The sequence below is a fragment of the Schistocerca nitens genome, chromosome 5, assembly GCF_023898315.1.
Source record: "Schistocerca nitens isolate TAMUIC-IGC-003100 chromosome 5, iqSchNite1.1, whole genome shotgun sequence".
Classification (NCBI taxonomy): Eukaryota; Metazoa; Arthropoda; class Insecta; order Orthoptera; family Acrididae; genus Schistocerca; species Schistocerca nitens.
This window is the reverse complement of record NC_064618.1, coordinates 720683487-720702444: the sequence shown is the minus strand read 5'-3', so window position 1 is coordinate 720702444 and position 18958 is coordinate 720683487. Positions and strand designations below refer to the sequence as shown.

The 18958-nt window shown below is 38.7% G+C and overlaps 1 protein-coding gene across 3 annotated transcripts in view; it reads right to left on the bottom strand.

Annotated features, from left to right (window-relative positions):
- The window catches only part of LOC126259185 (protein TANC2), a 565490-nt gene that overhangs the window by 18561 nt on the left and 527971 nt on the right, over positions 1-18958 (bottom strand). For all 3 annotated transcript variants that reach the window (XM_049955764.1, XM_049955766.1, XM_049955765.1), the window contains 8 exons: positions 18131-18337; positions 17251-17601; positions 16890-17048; positions 16092-16352; positions 13193-13351; positions 9874-10042; positions 5570-5751; positions 3798-3967 (listed from right to left, as the gene is read on the bottom strand). In XM_049955764.1, the coding sequence (XP_049811721.1) occupies positions 3798-3967; positions 5570-5751; positions 9874-10042; positions 13193-13351; positions 16092-16352; positions 16890-17048; positions 17251-17601; positions 18131-18337 (1658 nt within the window). The remainder of the gene's footprint in view (positions 1-3797; positions 3968-5569; positions 5752-9873; positions 10043-13192; positions 13352-16091; positions 16353-16889; positions 17049-17250; positions 17602-18130; positions 18338-18958) is intronic.

Sequence of the window (18958 nt, the reverse complement as noted above, 5' to 3'; positions counted from 1 at the left end):
GACATGAGTATATTGGTACTGCCTGCCGATAAGGGGAATGCGACCGTCGTAATGAAGACCGAAGATTATGAGCAAAAGATCCGAGACCTATTAGATCCGACGACGTACCGAAAACTAAGCGCAGATCCGACGCAACGTATCACACGGAATACGAATCGATTGATCAAGGCGTCTTCTCTGCCGGCGGACATACAGAGAAACCTGCGCAACACAGAAGCCCTACCACCTCGGCTGTATGGATTACCCAAGATCCATAAGAACAACGTTCCACTGAGACCGATCGTTAGCGCTCCTGGATCACCGACATATAAGCTGGCAAAACACTTGGCCTCTCTGCTCCAACCACACGTGGGGAAGACCGACACATACATTAAGGACTCAGGACATTTCATTGAGAAGCTGAAGAAACTGAAACTTGCACCAAACGACATCCTGGTCAGCTTTGATGTTGTTTCGTTATTTACGAAAGTGCCACTCAGTGACGCTCTGGAGCACATCGGTTCCATTTTCCCGCTAGACATCAGAAAGCTCTTCCATGCATGTCTCACCACGAGCTATTTCACGTGGAATGGCGACTTCTACGAACAGCTGGAAGGCGTCGCCATGGGTAGTCCTCTCAGTCCAGTGGTGGCCAACTTCTTCATGGAACAATTCGAAGCACAGGCACTGGACTCGGCCACTTGCAAACCTAAGGTGTGGTACAGGTACGTCGATGATACTTTCGTGGTGTGGAGCCATGGTGAAGAACAGCTCGGTGACTTCCTAAGACACTTGAACAGCCTCCATGCCAACATAACATTTACCATGGAAGTAGAAAAGGACAAGAAACTGCCATTTCTAGATGTGCTGGTCACAAGGGACGGCGAAAACCTGGGACACAGCGTGTATCGAAAACCGACTCACACGGACCGATACCTGCACAAACTGTCAAACCACCACCCGAGCCAGAAAAGGGGCATGATTAGTACGCTCGTAACGAGAGCAGGACGAGTATGTGAGCCGCAACACCTCAAACGAGAAATGCAACACCTGGAAACAGTCCTGAGGAGCAATGGGTACTCCACAAATTATATTAGAAGTGTAACTGAGCCAAACACTCGGCGAAGTAAGGAACCAGAAAAAGAAATGTCGGGTACGGCCTTTCTGCCATACATTCCCAGAGTGACGGACAGAATCGGCCGTATATTGCGCAAACATGGCGTAAAGACGATCTTCAAACCGACAAGGAAGATCAAAGAGTGTCTTAGATCGGCGAAGGAGAAAAGAGACCCACTTTCAATGTCGGGAATATACCGCATACCATGCACATGCGGAAAAGTTTATGTCGGGATGACTGGACGATCCATTAACACCAGGATCAAGGAGCATAAGCGACATTGCAGGTTGGGGCAGGTGGAGAAATCGGCCGTGGCAGAACACGCACTGAATGAGACCGACCACGTAATAAAATTCGCCGACACGGAAGTTCTGGCTGTAGAGAACCACTATCACACGCGCTTGTTCAGAGAAGCTGTAGAAATACAAAAACACGCGAACAGTTTGAACAAGAAAGAGGAAAGCCTTAAGGTCAACGGATCCTGGCTTCCCGTACTGCAGCGAACGACCGTCGCAGGTAGCAAGAGGAGAACCGCACCGGAAATGACCGCAGAGAAGCCCTCGGACGTTGGCGCGCCAGGTACATATAGTCTGCGCCCGCGAGCTCGGCTCCAGTTCACCACCGGCAATGGAGGGTGAAGCTTTGACAATGCCAGCCACTCGTGCTGGCGAAACGTCAGAAAAATCATTAGATGAACGTCGGCCGAAGAACCCGACACAGAAGCCAATAGGCAGTTTGTCAACAAGTGGCCACGAAAGCCTCATCAATTTTGTGTCTTTTTGCTATGTTTCACTTTGTATTACATTTATCTTCATTGCTATCCACTTTTGTTTGCAAATATAATACACATCATGAGCTTTCTTTTTCTTCTCTGGCTGATGCTATTCCATTATTCAATATTCTCAGACCTCTCTTCTTCCTCAGCTTACACTTTTTACCAAGTGCTTCAAGTGCAGTAATGTGAATGAAACAGCTAATCCTTGCTCATGCTTTTTCAATATTTTCACTGGTTATTTGACTTTGGAAATAAGTGCTTAGCCTAATGCAATAAATACCCTAATTTCTTGATCTTGTAGTGAGTATGCAACAAATACCCTAATGTCTTGATCTTGTAGTGAGTATATTTTATACAGTTCTTCATTTTCTCTCTTAATTTTATGAATCAGCCTTCCCTTCTCCATATAGTTAGTAAAGGAATTTCTGACACCAGCAGGAAATGATTGGGATTTATGTAGCTGCCATGAAACACCAACGTCCTGTATCAGTTTACTGAGTCTGCTATTGGTAATGCCATAATATTTTACTGACCTCCACCACAAGCACTCCAAGCAAACTTGCGAATCTCTTTCTTTTTCAAAAGTATCTTAGCAACTGTTAGATTGTTGCTGGTTGCAAAATGTATTAGGTTTTCTTCATTGTTGTTGACAAGTCGTACTCCTTTACGACCCATAACGTTCAGTGCTGGGTTATTTCCTATTCTTGTATTAAGGTCTCCCATTATGGTAATATGATCTGCGTTGTTCAACTTGTGCAGCTCTCTCTGAAAGATTTCATAAAGCCCTTCTGTTTCATCATCTTTTCCTTCCTGAGGCCATATACTCTTATAATTGTTAGATGACTTCTGTCTCCAGTAAATCTGTCTATAATCATTTTTTGACTTACACAAATATAACTTTATATTACTGAGCTTTATTTTCTATCTGCCACCACTGCCACTCCTTCACCAGCTTGTTTATTTGTTTCAACATTGCTATATATCACTTCAAACTTTCTTGTACCCTTTAGGTTCTTCTTGGCTTGTTAGTGTGCACTTTCCTATCCTTAAACATCTTAAACAGTTCTGTTTCCTTCATACTCAGACCTGTTACATCCCAAATTGCTAGCTTAAGACATCCCTTTATTAAAAAAACTCTCACCCTTGTTATAGCTTGGTGGTTTCTGTCGAGATCCAACAGGGATTGTAGTCCTTTCTAGATTGCCAGTGATTTAGTGTCCCCTGGCCATGTTAAGTACATACTCTTCTTTCTGTTATTTCATTATCTCATCCCCTTTCTTTTCATTTGTTTTCTCTCTCTTTTTTACCTTTTCACTTCATTTCAACTCCCATGCTCACAACAGGCCCACTTGTTTGTTAATACTGTTACTTCCCTTCTTTGCCTTTCAAGACTATCATCTATATAGTTTGTCTTCATGTCCTTTGGCATACATGCCAGGTATATTTGCACCTTTCTTGAATCCAATTGCAGTGTCCCAGTTTGAAATAATATTTTTCTAATTTGTAGTACCTCATCTTCTACCTCATATTCTGCTCACCATTTAAATTGCTTATCTCTACACAACATTAGGAGAATAACATCAATAGGTCATCAGTTTAATAGATCTAGAAAGGGACACCGTCTAGTTAGTGAGTTCCAATGAAGCCATACCCCTCTACCTTCAACTAAAATGTAAATGGTTAACATCTCTTCTTACAGTTACCATAACATCTATTATTAACTATTTGAATAACTTATGAATCATATCTATTTTATTTACTCTGTTTTTAACACACTTTGACATTTATTTGTAGGATTTCTTAAAGCCTCATCAAGTATTAAATTATCATAAATACTTTTAGTGTGTGTGTGTGTGTGTGTGTGTGTGTGTGTGTGTGTGTGTGTGTGTGTGTGTGTGTGAACAAAAGAAGCACAAAGTTACTTACAATATCTCTGGCTTGCCAGCTGCCATTGCCCATGTTGCTGGTCCCAGTTTTGCCCCCTTCCTCAGAAAACAGTGAACCACTTGTGTATTTCGACATCCAACTGCTCTATCCAATGGGCGCATTCCATTGATGTCAACATGTTCTATTATTGCTCCTTTTTCCATCAACAGCTGCAACAGAGAATAGTTTACAATATGAGCAAATTTATCAAGTACAAAAGATAGAATTCTCATAAATAGCATGGAGAGGGGCCAGCCAAAAAAGAGGATTCAGTAACAACTGTAGAAGGCTGCCAGACTTTGTGATTTACAGTTCACTAAACATTCCTTGCAAATGACATTTACTCTCTGCCTTTCCACTCATTTCCAATCAATAATTCTTATTATTTATAAAACCTGATTCCTTCTTTCAAGTACTGCTTCTGGTACAAAGATAGAAAATTAGCTTATAGAAGCTGAAAATTTGACAATCATTTTCTTATCATCAGAATTATTTATATGACTACCTACCTGTTTCAAATAATGACAATATTAACCTAATTACTTTCATTTCAGTTTTTAATAAAAAAATTCAATAGACAGTGAGTGAGGAAGTAAGTGACACTGGTTAAGACCAAAAGTGATAAAGGAAGACACACAGACAGAAAAGAAAAAGACATGATTAAGGTTGCTAAGGGAATAGAGAAAATTGTAAACCGTCTTTTGCAAACCAGGACTCTTCTTGCATATTTCTTCATTCAGTTGGTTCAGATCTGCATAGTATTCCCCAGTTATAGTTCTACCCTTTGCAAAAAGAATCCCTTTTGCATGGTAAAAAACACCAACCATAACTTTCATGTTATATGAAATCAAGTCGCCTTTTATTAATGCATAGCTGCAGCTCCCACTCATTGCTCGGTTGCTGTTTTTATTTCTTGTGTGATATGAAAGACCCACATTACAGAACACTAAATCAGTTGTTTTCTTTTTTTAAACGGTCAAGAAAACAATGAAGAATCTCTTTTTCACATAAAACATTCAGCAAATGTAGCTCCCATCTTGTACAAATCTGTCTCATAGCTCATCAGAAATGGAAAATTTCTTGTTATATGCCTATGGCATTATCTGTTTCAACCACCTTCAATTATTAATTCTTGCAATAACACATTTAGTGCTTTTTAACTGCAGTTTCATAAAGTGCTTCATTTCAATCACCTTTAAGAGCAAAAATTATTTTAGCCATCCGTTTCTCAATTTTGAGCATTGTTGCACAACATATGTCAACATTTCTTTGATTTCAATGCAACATCTGTACCAGGAAGAGAAATTTTCATCTTTTCATGATAAATGTACCAATAGCATACAGTGTAAATTATTTCATGGTGGGTTTTATGTAGCACACATCATCTGATGCAAGGATATCAAGCAGATGTCTCACAGTAAATTTCAGGTATGACAAGAGCAGTTTTAGAGCCTGATAGATATTTGCAAAGGTTTTAAGATCTTGATGGGTTCTGGGGAATATGGAGGAAAACAAAGTATCTGGATTAAAAGAAAGATGTTTACTTAGCAACCCTCCTTTCATGTTATACTCTGCTAATGACTTATTAAATTACAAATCTGGCTGTTGATCAAACCCTTCTTCAGTTCTTCATAAGATATTTTCACTTGGGTTCACTTTCAAAATCAAGAACCTAAACTGGTAACATTAAATAGACTGAGTCAAATACAATATGATGTATTAGTGGTAATAAAGAGAGAGATACTCAGAAATAATAATACATATTAACATACCTGAACAAGACCTGCACTTCCCTGGAAGGCAGCAAGATCAAGTGGTGTGCGTCCTGTCTTATCAGCATGGTTGACAGCAGCTCCTCTGTCTAGTAAGCATTGTGCTGCCTGTATTCTACCACGTAAGCATGCCCAACTTAGTGCAGTTAGGCCCTCACGGTCCTGCTTCAGGAGACAGGCACCTAGAAGACCAACATAAACAAAACACTGAATGCTACACTACTTACATACTCATTCATTTATTAATTATGTTCTGTATATTCTATCACGAAGGAGAATCTTCAGGGATGTGGAACTATTAAAATATAGACTGAAAAGGAAATGAGATATCAGAAACTGATTATTCAATGAACTGTGAATGAAGCCCGACCAACAGGCATTACATGCATCGATCAAAAGTGATAGTGCATTGAGAATGGATAGTTTTTAGCTGAAATCTAGATCTGCCAATAAAAAACTTAAATAGGATGACTAATAGCTCAAATCTATTATATGCCAGTCAATATAACAGTCGCTGAGTGCAACAGCCTTCTGAATGGAAGGCAACCTGATGAGAAACTGATTATGGACACTGCATTAACAATTGGTAACTGTTAAACTGCTGTAGTACCCTGACATTAGAACAGACATTAATTCTGTTTGTTTCTTTTTTTGTCCTGTTTTGCATTCCATATATGAAAATATAAATTAAGGAACTATGTTACCAAACTCAAAACCCAATCATCATATTCATCTATTGTTAACCATATCACATATTCCCAAAACATGAAGGTTGACCAAAACCTATCTTCGGATGAAAAAATTCCAGGTACTGTTCACAGACAAACATAAACACTATCATATCTTTTGGTATTGATGAGATTGATGAAATGTATGATGAAATAAAAGAAATTATTCAGATAGTGAAGGGAGATGAAAATTTAATAGTCATGGGTGACTGGAATTCGACAGTAGGAACAGGAAGAGAAGGAAATGTAGTAGGTCAATATGGACTGGGAGTAATAAATGAAAGAGGAAGCCACCTGGTAGTATTTTGCACAGAGGATAACTTAATCATAGCTAACACTTGGTTCAAGAATCATAAAAGAAGGTTGTATACATGGAAGAATCCTGGAGGTACTGGAAGGTGTCAGATAGATTATATAAGACAGAGATTTAGGAACCAGGTTTTAAATTGTAAGACATTTCCAGGGGCAGATGCGGACTTGGAACACAATCTATTGGTTATGAACTGTAGATTAAAACTGAAGAAACTGCAAAAATGTGGGAATTTAAGGAGATGGGACCTGGATAAACTGACTAAACCAGAGGTTGTACAGTGTTTCACGGAGAGCATAAGGGAACGATTGACAGGAATGGGAGGAAGAAATAAAGTAGAAGAAGAATGGTTAGCTTTGAGGGATGAAGTAGTAAAGGCAGCACAGGATCAAGTAGGTAAAAGGATGAGGGCTAATAGAAATCCTTGGGTAACAGTAGAAATATTGAATTTAATTGATGAAATGAGAAAATACAAAAATGCAGTAAATGAAGCAGGCAAAAAGGAATACAACGTCTCAAAAATGAGATCGACAGGACGTGTAAAATGGCTAAGCAGGGATGGCTAGAGGACTAATGTAAGGATGTAGAGGCATATATTACTAGGGGTAAGATAGATACTGCCTACAGGAAAATTAAAGAGATGTTTCTCTTTCTCCAAAGAGAACCGCTTGTATGAATATCCAGAGCTCAGATGGAAACCCAGTTCTAAGCAAAGAGGGGAAAGCAGAAAGGTGGAAGGAGTATATAGAGGGTCTATACAAGGGCGATGTACTTGAGATCAATATTATGGAAATGGAAGAGGATGTAGATGAAGATGAAACGGGAGATATGATACTGCGTGAAGAGTTTGACAGAGCACTGAAAGACCTAAGTCGAAACAAGGCCCTGGGAGTAAACAACATTCCATTAGAACTACTGACAGCCTTGGGAAAGCCAGGCCTAACAAAACTCTACCATCTAGTGAGCAAGATGTATGAGACAGGCGAAATACCGTGAGACATCAAGAAGAATGTAATAATTCCAATCCCAAAGTAAGCAGGTGTTGACAGATGTGAAAATTACCAAACTATCAGTTTAATAAGTTATGGCTCCAAAATACTAACGCGAATTCTTTACAGACAAATGGAAAAACTGGTAGAAGCCGACCTCAGGGAAGATCACTTTGGATTCCATAAAAATATCGGAACATGTGAGGCAATACTGACCCTACGACTTATCTTAGAAGATAGATTAAGGAAAGGCAAACCTACGTTTCTAGCGTTTGTAGACTTACAGAAAACTTTTGACAATGTTGACTGGAATACTCTCTTTCAAATTCTGAAGGTGGAAGGGGTAAAATACAGGGAGCGAAAGGCTATTTACAATTTGTACAGAAACCAGAAGGCAGTTATAAGAGTGAGGGACATGAAAGGGAAGCAGTGGTTGGGAAGGGAGTGAGACAGGGTTGTAGCCTATCCCCGATGTTATTCAATCTGTATATTGAGCAAGCAGTAAAGGAAACAAAAGAAAAATTCGGAGTAGGTATTAAAATCCATGCAGAATAAATAAAAACTTTGAGGTTCGCTGATTACATTGTAATTCTGTCAGAGACAGCAAAGGACCTGGAAGAGCAGTTGAATGGAATGGACAGCGTCTTGAAAGGAGGGTACAAGATGAACGTCAACAAAAGCAAAACAAGGATAATGGAATGTAGCCGAATTAAGTCGGGCGATGCTGAGGGAATTAGATTAGGAAATGAGACACTTAACGTAGTAAAGGAGTTTTGCTATTTGGGGAGCAAAATAACTGATGATGGTTGAAGTAGAGAGGATATAAAATGTAGACTGGCAATGGCAAGGAAAGCGTTTCTGAAGAAGAGAAATTTGTTAACATCAAGTATAGATTTAAGTGTTAAGAAGTCCAGAATGAGATTTTCACTCTGCAGCGGAGTGTGCGCTGATATTAAACTTCCTGGCAGATTAAAACTGTGTGCCCGACCGAGACTCGAACTCGGGACCTTTGCCTTTTGCGGGCAAGCGCTCTACCATCTGAGCTACCGAAGCACAACTCACGCCCAGTACTCACAGCTAAATCTCATTCTGGAAACATCCCCCAGGCTGTGGCTAAGCCACGTCTCCACAGTATCCTTTCTTTCAAGAGTGCTAGTTCTGCAAGTTTTGCAGGAGAGCTTCTGTAAAGTTTGGAAGGTACGAGACGAGATACTGGCAGAAGTAGAGCTGTGAGTACCAGGCATGAGTCGTGCTTCGGTAGCTCAGATGGTAGAGTGCTTGCCCGTGAAAGGCAAAGGTCCCGAGTTCGAGTCTCGGTCGGGCACACAGTTTTAATCTGCCAGGAAGTTTCATGTTAGGAAGTCATTTCTGAAAGTATTTGTATGGAGTGTAGCCATGTATGGAAATGAAACATGGACGATAAATAGTCTGGGCAAGAAGAGAATAGAAGCTTTAGAAATGCGGTGCTACAGAAGAATGCTGAAGATTAGATGGGTAGATTACATAACTAATAAGGAGGTATTGAGTAGAATTGGGGAGAAGAGAAATTTGTGGCACAACTTGACTAGAAGAAGGGATCGGTTGGTACGACATATTCTGAGGCCTCAAGGGATCACCAATTTAGTACTGGAGGGCAGTGTGGAGGGTAAAAATCATAGAGGGAGACCAAGAGATGAATGCACAAAGCAGATTCAGAAGGATGTAGGTTGCAGTAGGTACTGGGAGATGAAGAAGCTTGCACAGGATAGAGTAGCATGGAGCAACAACAACAACATCTTTTGGTACTGTTTATGTCCTTTGTCAGGGAGGAAAGAGGGATAAGCTGGGGGAAGACTGCAGAGGATGGGCAGATCACTTAGAGTACCAGGTTAAGATGGCCTGATCTGTTGTTAAGAGACAAAAGGGAGGGGGGCAGAGGGGGGGGGGAGCATCAGAGTAGGAGATCGAGGATAGTACATTGATAGTAGGGCTGGTACAATTCTTACTAACTAATTAATCCAAAGTTGAGAATTTTTTTCCTATTTTTATGTATGTCTATCATCAGTACTTTGAATCTTACCACCTTCTGAAGATATCTAATGGCACGCCATTATGTTTCCTTGTAATTTTACAATTCTCTCAAATGAGCTTTCTGTCTGGCACAATTTTCAGAATATATTACTATCGAGACTTCAGATTAAATTATTCCCGCAACACAGGGTTATTTTTTGATGACTCATGGGAAAAACCATTGTTCCTAATCAGAGAAGTGAAGTTTGGTAACTTTTGGATTCATACCTCTGTCAAGAAGCAGTTCAATCAAACAAACATGACCCTCAGCAGCAGCAACCAGTAATGGTGTCCGGCCAGCAGGATCACACTGCTCCAGTGGTGCATGGTGCTGCAGCAAACGCTCAGCAACTGCCCAATGGCCCTCCTTCACTGCCACCAACAGTGGGCTAAGCTCCTGTTGAAAGCATCAAGTCAGAAAATGTCGACAAATGTTTTGTATGCAGTTCTCCTAAATGAAATGTAGAAATGATAAAGAATCACATAAAATAATAAAAACTTCACACAGAATATGCATGAACGAAAAGAGGTACAACTTGAATTGGTAATTTTCATGTCTGGTCCATCTTTGCACAACAGCTAGATACAGAAGAATTTGTTCAGAAATTTTAATAAAAGATGGATGATGAAAACTATGGTAGTGAAATGGGAAGATGTCAGATTTTTATTGAGCTCTCCTATTCTTGAAATTGTATTCCTTACTTTAGCTTGCATAGAAGATAATAATTTTGCAAATACTAAATTAGATCAGTAATCATGCACCGTTACTTTTCTTACATGTCATATGATGCATTTCAGCTGCAAGATAAGCACCAAACATTCACCAAGGAGTAACAGTAATTTACGTTTTAATTTGGTCGTGTTAGTTAACACCTTGATGCTTAAGGGCCAAGTTTGTTCAGTAGCCTGACTGCCACAGTGCATTGCAGATTGAGAGCTTGCAGTCATGAATTACTTAGCGTGTCACTGGCACTTGGCTCCAGGTGATGAAACTACAAGTACATTAACATACCTATTTTTTATGAATCTTCATTGGTTTATATTATTTTATGGTAATGGAAATTCTAGCAGAATGTAAATAATTTATGAGCAAAAGTATCAACTCACTGAATAAGAGAGGCATTTGTATTATTATATCATTTTTATCAAAAGAAAAACATGTTCCCCGCAATTTCCTTTTCTTTATCAATCTATCTCATTAATCATCAATAAGTCTTTTTTAACTTGTAATCAGTCTGCAGCTTTATTCCCCTTGCTGCACATTTTCATTTTCATAAACTGATCTCAATGCAATTACAGTCATTAATGTCTGCCCGAATGCTGAAGATTGGATGGGTAGATTACATAACTAATGAGGAGGTATCGAATAGATTTAGGGAGAAGAGAAATTTGTGGCACAACTTGACTAGAAGAAGAGATCAGTTGGTAGGACATGTTCTGAGGCATCAAGGGATCACCAATTTAGTATTGGAGGGCAGCATGGAGGGTAAAAATCGTAGAGGGAGACCAAGAGATGAATACACTAAACAGATTCAGAAGGATGTAGGTTGCAGTAGGTATTGGGAGATGAAGAAGCTTGCACAGGATAGAGTAGCATGGAGAGCTGCATCAAACCAGTCTCTGGCCTGAAGACCACAACAACAACAACAACAACAACAACAAATGTCTGCTCTGTTCTGACAATCCCAGGCAATCTCAGAAAAGGATCAGTGATTTCTCTTTTCATTTGAATGAGCTGCTCAATCCAATTATTAACCTCAATTGTTTACAATAACAACTTAATAAACATAATATTCTACAGTTATACATTGCCACAGGGACCACTGACTCATAGCCTCAATGAACTGAATACTCCTTGTTCACCTCACTGTCACTACTGGGTAAAACTTAAAACAGCAAGAAAAGAGCACTCCTGAAAGCATCTACAAATTACTAATTTGTGTAGAAACATTGTTCAGTTGAGTCCTTTTCATTCTAGGGTCTGAGCCCAGCCTGTCCCACCATGTTTTGCAATCCTACCCTTCTTTTCTCCATGAGAAAGAACTAATAGTTCTGTAAACTAGAAACACACTTTTCATTTTTAAATGTGTTCAATCAGCAGTACTGGAATTTTGTCTCCTGGCCAGTGAGTCTACCGCTGTGTATCTTATAGTTTTCCCAAATAAATATTCCTTTTGATATAATTTATTAATATTAGGCTTATAAAGTTAGAAGAAGAATTGTGATAAAGGTACGATCACCACAAAACTAACCAAAAAATGAAAGCACAAGGTGAATGTCTATCGAAAACACTTGCAGAATGTACCCTACTGTATGAAATACTTGACTCTTCAGCACTCTGCTATTTTTCTACACAGTTTCTTTTACACACAACGGTTAGTTGTGAAACCTCACTTTTAAGGCCTAAGATTTAATGTTTTGTATCAAAAAGAAAATTAACTTGAGAAAGATATAAAACTGAAAATAAACTTTCCTTCAGGAGGCAAAACTCCACCCTGTCTAGTCTCCCCCATCCTATCCCCCTTTTTCCTTGAAGCATGAACTAATAGTTCTTCAACCTAAGATTCAATGTATATTTTTAAGTGACACATTGTCATTATTGCTCTAGCACTTTGTTACAAGATTTGAACTGTTACTGAAGAAGATGATGTGGAAATAAACTTAACAAAAAGTGAGGTAATGAAAATCAGTAGGGAAAATTTAAAAAAAATGTAAGTTGTAATGGAAAAGTTATTAAAGAAGTAGTTGCATTCAGATATCTAGGAAGTAAGCGAACCAAGGAAGGAAACATCGAGGAAGAAATTTCGCAGAGGATACAAAATTGCCCAAGATTTTATTATTGTATATCAGACGTGTTTAGGAGTTGTAAAATACCTGCCAAAGCAAAGATCATGATATACACATAATGTTATCTAACAGTTTTGATCTATGGATCAGAATGTTGCAACTGGACAAAGGCAGATCTGAGAAGAATACAAGCAACAGAGATGCGCTTTTTATGAGGGATCCTGGGTAAGACAAGAAAGGCCAGGACAAGAAACATGCTTCAGATAAATCCCCTAAAAGAACTATGGAGAGAAATAGGCTGAAATAGTTTGGCCATGTTAAAATAATGGGAAAAGAAAGACTAGCAAGAAGAGCTTTGGAACTGCCAGAGTCTAGAGGAAAACCAATAGGAAGACTAGGAACAAGATGGAGAAACTCGTTGAAGGGTGATGTGAATTGAAGAGGATTGTAGTGGTAGGAAATGCTGAATGATAGATGGCGAAAAAAGAGGTGACTGAAATATGCTCTGCGAATGACCTGCATCAGGAGAATTGTTTCAAGAAAAGGAAGAAGATCCCAATGTCCAATCCAGATCTTGAAGCCATGACATAATGCATGTAAACAAAGTTTTCAGTTTTTTATTTTGACAACACAATAAAGCACATATATTGTCCCAAATGACTCCCATTATTGATGATCTTAAAAAGTTATGTATATGTAGTTAACTTTGCTACAGTCAAGAGAGATAAAAATTTACATTAAAAACCAACTTTTTTTTTACCTTATTGTTAACTGCAGATATACTGGCACCTCTTGCTATAAGGACAGTGCACACAGAATGGCAGCCATTAGCTGCTGCTACTGTGAGAGCTGTCTCCCCAGTCAGTGAATCTGGAGTATCCGCATTTACTTCTGGCATGTCCAACAGGTTCTCTACAATCTGATAAAATACATAATGTTACATGACAAGAAACAAAATTAACCATGCACAGTAACTGATATCTTAATGTTTAGATGGCAGTATATTAAAAGTGAGATAAAAATATGCAAATTATGCAGTCATTCTTCATATAATTTCCAATTTATTAAAATAGTTACAACAAATACTTGAGTGGAATCTACAGCAGAGAATAGTATTGCACATAATTGACATCTCTGACTATCATTGCTTAATTCTTAACGTGAAAACATCGGTCTCTCAGCTCCATCATTCATTTTAAACATCGAGTGTGGTAGCACTGCAAACAACTGTGGTCTTTCTTTTTTAGTATCTTTTACTGAAACATGCTGCATAAAAGCAACATTCAACAATCAGCATGATTTTGTCAATCTAGTAATAAAGTATATTATTAGAAGTGACCACGAAACTGGGTGCCTCCTGTCTGATCACATGTTTCGCATTACGTGTCATAATTGGCAAAGTCCAATACATCACATGTTTCTAATTACTACATATTTGCTGTCAATTGCTGTTTCAGATTTCCTTAGTTTATATCACTTTATTACATGTATGAATTTATGTTACTTTTTAGCTACAGCATGCAGTGACTTTGTAAGAGGAGTGAGATGTCTGCAGTTGAACCAAATTTTGAAGCTTGGATACAACAGCAGTTATATGATATAGGTGAAGGGGAAAGTGGGAATGATGACAACATTTTTTATGATTCTGATGCTGATTCTGTAGTAGCTGATGGTCACCATGAAGCATAGGGTGCTACTTCTGAAGAAAATGCTTTTTTGGAAGGAGAGCCTGTTGAGACCAGTCCCACAGGTAATTACTCACAGCAAACACAGTACTTCTGTGGCAAGGATAATTTTAAGTGGGAACATTCAGAGTCTGTTAGAGCAAGAACTGTGTCTCTGCATGACATTTTGAAAGGAGGAATACTTGGATTCAGTGCAATTGGATTTTAGCACAAATGCTTCCTAAATCTCAAATATTGGAGAATTTAATGTATGGCATGTTAGAGGCATACCAACTGACAGGATGGAAAAGAGGAAAACATGCATGAAGTACTCCGTTAAAAAAAAAAAAAATAAATAAAAAAAAAAATTGCACATCAATTTCAATTCATTTTCTACATCCTTTCATTTATACTCATGAATATTGTGACTGGTGTAATAATATTAAAAGTCATGACTCATCCTAAATGACTGCACGTATGCATGTGGCGTTGACCAGTACTAACTACATATTTCCGCCATTGCAAGTTCTTTGACTATGTATCCTAATGGCCCATGCCATCTTGCTTGTTCAGCTGGCTGTATGATTTGTTGTAATGTGGACATCTGTATGAAATATACCAGTTCTTACAGAAATGAATGTGTTTCTTTGGGCTACAACCCAACAGAAATCTCACAGTGATAACCCTGACGTTCCTCGAGTTCTCGCCCTCTCTATCTCCTTCCCCCTACCCCTTCCAGTGGTTCTGCAAACTGACGTCCCACCCAAATTTGTGGAGGATGTCACCATCCTCATCGATGACAACCACATCTCATCCTGCTGCAAAACAACTCGCCCCAACCAACTTGGAACCTGGTTCATCAGTCGATCGCCGCCTCCTGCCCATTCTCGCATGGGGTAAACCACACGCTCCTCCACGCTATGGTAACCCGCATAGGGAGGGTTACAGTTTGAATGCTGCCAGCCGATTACGCGGGGGACACACTCCCTCCCCACACCACTCCATCCTCATGCGCAGGCCGACGCCTCCTCTGCCCACACCACCTACAGGAGTTCCACGTCAACCTTCAAGTGTGGTCCCTGTCACAACATCTTCCAGAGGTGGACATTCCCATCACATTACTGCCATCTCCTTCACTGCCAGACACATCCCCCTTCCACTACACTCAAACCATGCTCCATACTGCAGAGCAACACTTACTAAATTTGTAAGTGTTGTAAACTTAGTATAATTAATTTTATTTTGAATAATATCATTGGCCTATCACAATTACTTATTGGTACTCCTGTATTTCCTTTGGAATAGTTAGTTTATCTTGTATATTACACATTCTTAATATGTGAAACAAAAATGTTCTGTTAACTGAATGTGCTGTTGTTTAGCTGATATCTTATTTACATTGTATCTTTTATTTATGAAAGATATTTTTCAACTGTGTACAATCTGACACATTCCATATCATAAATATATCACTTGTCCTTAACATGTGAAACACAATTTTCTGTTAATTGATTGTGCTGTTGTTTAGTTGATTTTTATTTACATTGTATCTTTTTATTGTATCTGTACAAGTTATATTTGAACTATGTAGAATTTGACACGTTCCATATCCTTGCGATTCACTTGCTAACAGGATCTATGGAACATAAAATGAAATAAAAATAAATAAATAAAAAAATCTGCTTGAGAAGTCCCATTAGCTTTTGTGATTTCAATCTAAATTCAAAAGATTGTCTGACGACACTGGACCATGGTTTTCCTTGCTACTGTCTACCAATGGCCTTTGAAATATTTCAGTATGTGGCCCTACATAGTCACCATTTCTAATTTCCATGTGGAGGGTTAATCTGTATTTCAGTATGTGGCCCTACATAGTCATCATTTCTAATTTCCATGAGGAGGTTTAATCTGATTTGGTAAAACATGCCAGAACTGAATAACCATGCCATCTCGGGTGGACAAAATGATATTTACTCTTATAGTAAGAGTACTCACCTCAACATGCCCCTGAGCAGCAGCAGCTACAAGGGCTTGCTGTGCTGCTTCCCCTAGTGGGACTTCATCCCCACGACTGTGTAGAACCCAGTCACAAGACAGAAGATGTGAAACAATATCATGACAACCATGACGTGCAGCATGCACCAGAGGGCATCGTCCTGCAGTGTCAGCACGCCCTGGTCCTGCTCCTGCCGCAGTTAACAGCTGTACAACCTCCAGATGACCCCTTGTAGAAGCCAAAGAGAGTGCTGTTCTTCCCTAAGAGATAACAAGTTCTGTGTAAGTTCACAACAACTGCGTGGTAATACAAACTAGCACAACATATGTTACAGTCTTCTGACCAAAATGCCCTGTGGTATGTTTCAGAGTTCTTTGGAGAAAAGCTCTGCTGCTTTAAATCTGTTTTTTCCCCCCAAATGCAAATAATACGAAGTCTTGTATTCCCTAATGAGCTTCACATATAGATATTAATTTGTCTCTATAGTATGTTAAGTCCCATAGGGTGTTTGGAGTTCCTTTTTGACTACCAGAAACCAACACTATGTAACACTATACATTAAAACACATATTCTTTCTCTTTGGTGGTGACTGGAAGAGTGGAGTAAGGCATAGGTAGAGAATGACAAGTAATGGAAGTGAAATGAAACACAGATATTGAGACAGTAATCTGCAGGTGGATGGTGAAGGAGACTGGTGGTGGGGGGTGGCGGGGGGGGGGGGGGGGGGGTCAACGAGGCTACAAAAATGCTGTATTATTATATCAAAATTGTATGCCATTTCCCATTGAAATATTACCTGACTGTTTGTGAGATCAGGATCTGCACCAAATTCAAGAAGAAGACTGACCATTGAGATTGCACCCTCATGAGCATATAGACACAGAGCTGGTGCATTACCAAGGAATTCTGTCACATAGTTAGGGTCTGCACCCGCAAGAAGCAGCAGTCGTGATACCTGAAATGAACACAGTAAAATATTTCATTTAGATTACAGAGCCTCTGTTTAGTTGAAAATTTCATTAGTATGCTGTTCCTTAATACTTTTTTCTGAATAAAACTATAATTCTATACATCTGTGTGAGTAGCCTATAATGATGCCACAGGAAGGCATAAGATGTTCTTGCCATAACAAAATAATTTGGATTTTCAGTTCTTACCTTTACATTTGGACTGTAGATATTGCGCATACAGCACAGAGCAGCTGAAACATCAGACGAGCTTACAGCCACCCAGTGTGCCTGAAGATCTCTTGATGAATAACGGTGCAATGTCATATTTTTATACAGGTGTGCCTTCAGCACATGATGGCCCAGTTCGAGTGTTTTTTCTGGATCTAATGGTGCCTGAACTCGTGACAGACGGAATGCAATTCCCGCATGCCCCATTCTAAGGTCAACCACAAACTTGGAGCTCTCACACTCATCACGGCGAACCAACCATTCCCGGAAAGAAGGATGGAAAAACATGTACGTGTTGTCCAGACGTTTCACCAGGAATCCTGATAACAACTGTGGAAATAATAAATAAGCATTATGCACTGTGATTGAATGTTTTGACTACTTATCAGGTTTTCACAAATCATTTAAGAAACATAACTAATTCTATTTAATTTGAGTGGAAATATGTAAGTAAAATAGATCAGACAAACAAAGTGGGAAAGAAAACATTAAGGTTTCCAGAATAGCCCAAAAGTCCAAAAAAAATACAATTTTCATAGCTGTGATTCTTATTTTACGTGGCGACAACTTAACTGGAATTTAAATGTATAAAGGCTTTCAATAATTTCACATTATAAGAGTTTTATAGATGGACAGCCATACATGAGTCATCACATCCACAAATCTAAATCTTACACACAATTTATGTTCCAAAAAGTTCATATCCAATGTTAATTATGTACATGAATCACCTCTACAGTATTATTTTGACAATGAAAATGACACTATTGTAAAGAACTTAAACTAACAGCTATACAACGGAATATGATGTAAATATGGTACATGGCATTTTTGACTAATTCATTGTAAACTGAATTACCTTGAACCTCTGGTGGAACTCATCCCATGGCAGGAACTCTTCAGTGTAAAGTGCGTTAACAGAATAGTAAATCTCTAAAAGTGTCAGAGGATAAAGGGCAGCGAGGCATACACTAAGTATTGGAGTAACTTTCTCAAAAGACCGAAGCGTTGGGAAGCGAAGATTAAAATGCAACAAGAATATTTGTGCCAGGGATACCGGCAGCACCTGTAACAATAATTATGACATTTCATAAAATTAGCATGCTGATTTTTATTTTCAAAAGCAACTCAAGTTAGTTAAATAACACAATAGAAGGATAAAGATAAAATTCAAGTGACTAATAAGATTTTCAACAAGTAAACATCATTCAGTGTAGTGATAGCCCTAACCTCAAACTTTATAGTTTGCAAATTTTCTTTTATTTTCCATTATCATATTATACACAAGTATACAAAACTACCTAGTACTAGAGATGTCAAAAACATATAGCAGTGTTTATTTTTCTTGATTTCTCTCCCCACTCCTTAAATTTATAAATTTACACCTAGCATCCCTCAGGATTGAAGATGAAACATGTTTTTGCTTCCCTCCAGTGGCTGTACCCATATTTTCATTTTCTTCCTCCTATTTTCAACTTTCTCCTAAGAAAGCAGAAGTAAGGGGCTGAAAGCTAAACAATGAATCAAAATTCCATTTTTTCTAATACACATAACAGTGCTCATTTTAACAACTGTGAATAACAATAACATAATACAGTAAATTAATGTTTAAACATATGGGATTCCCTCAAAGGACTAATTTCAACCAAAACATATGATGCTGCTGGCAACTTTCACAATTAACTCA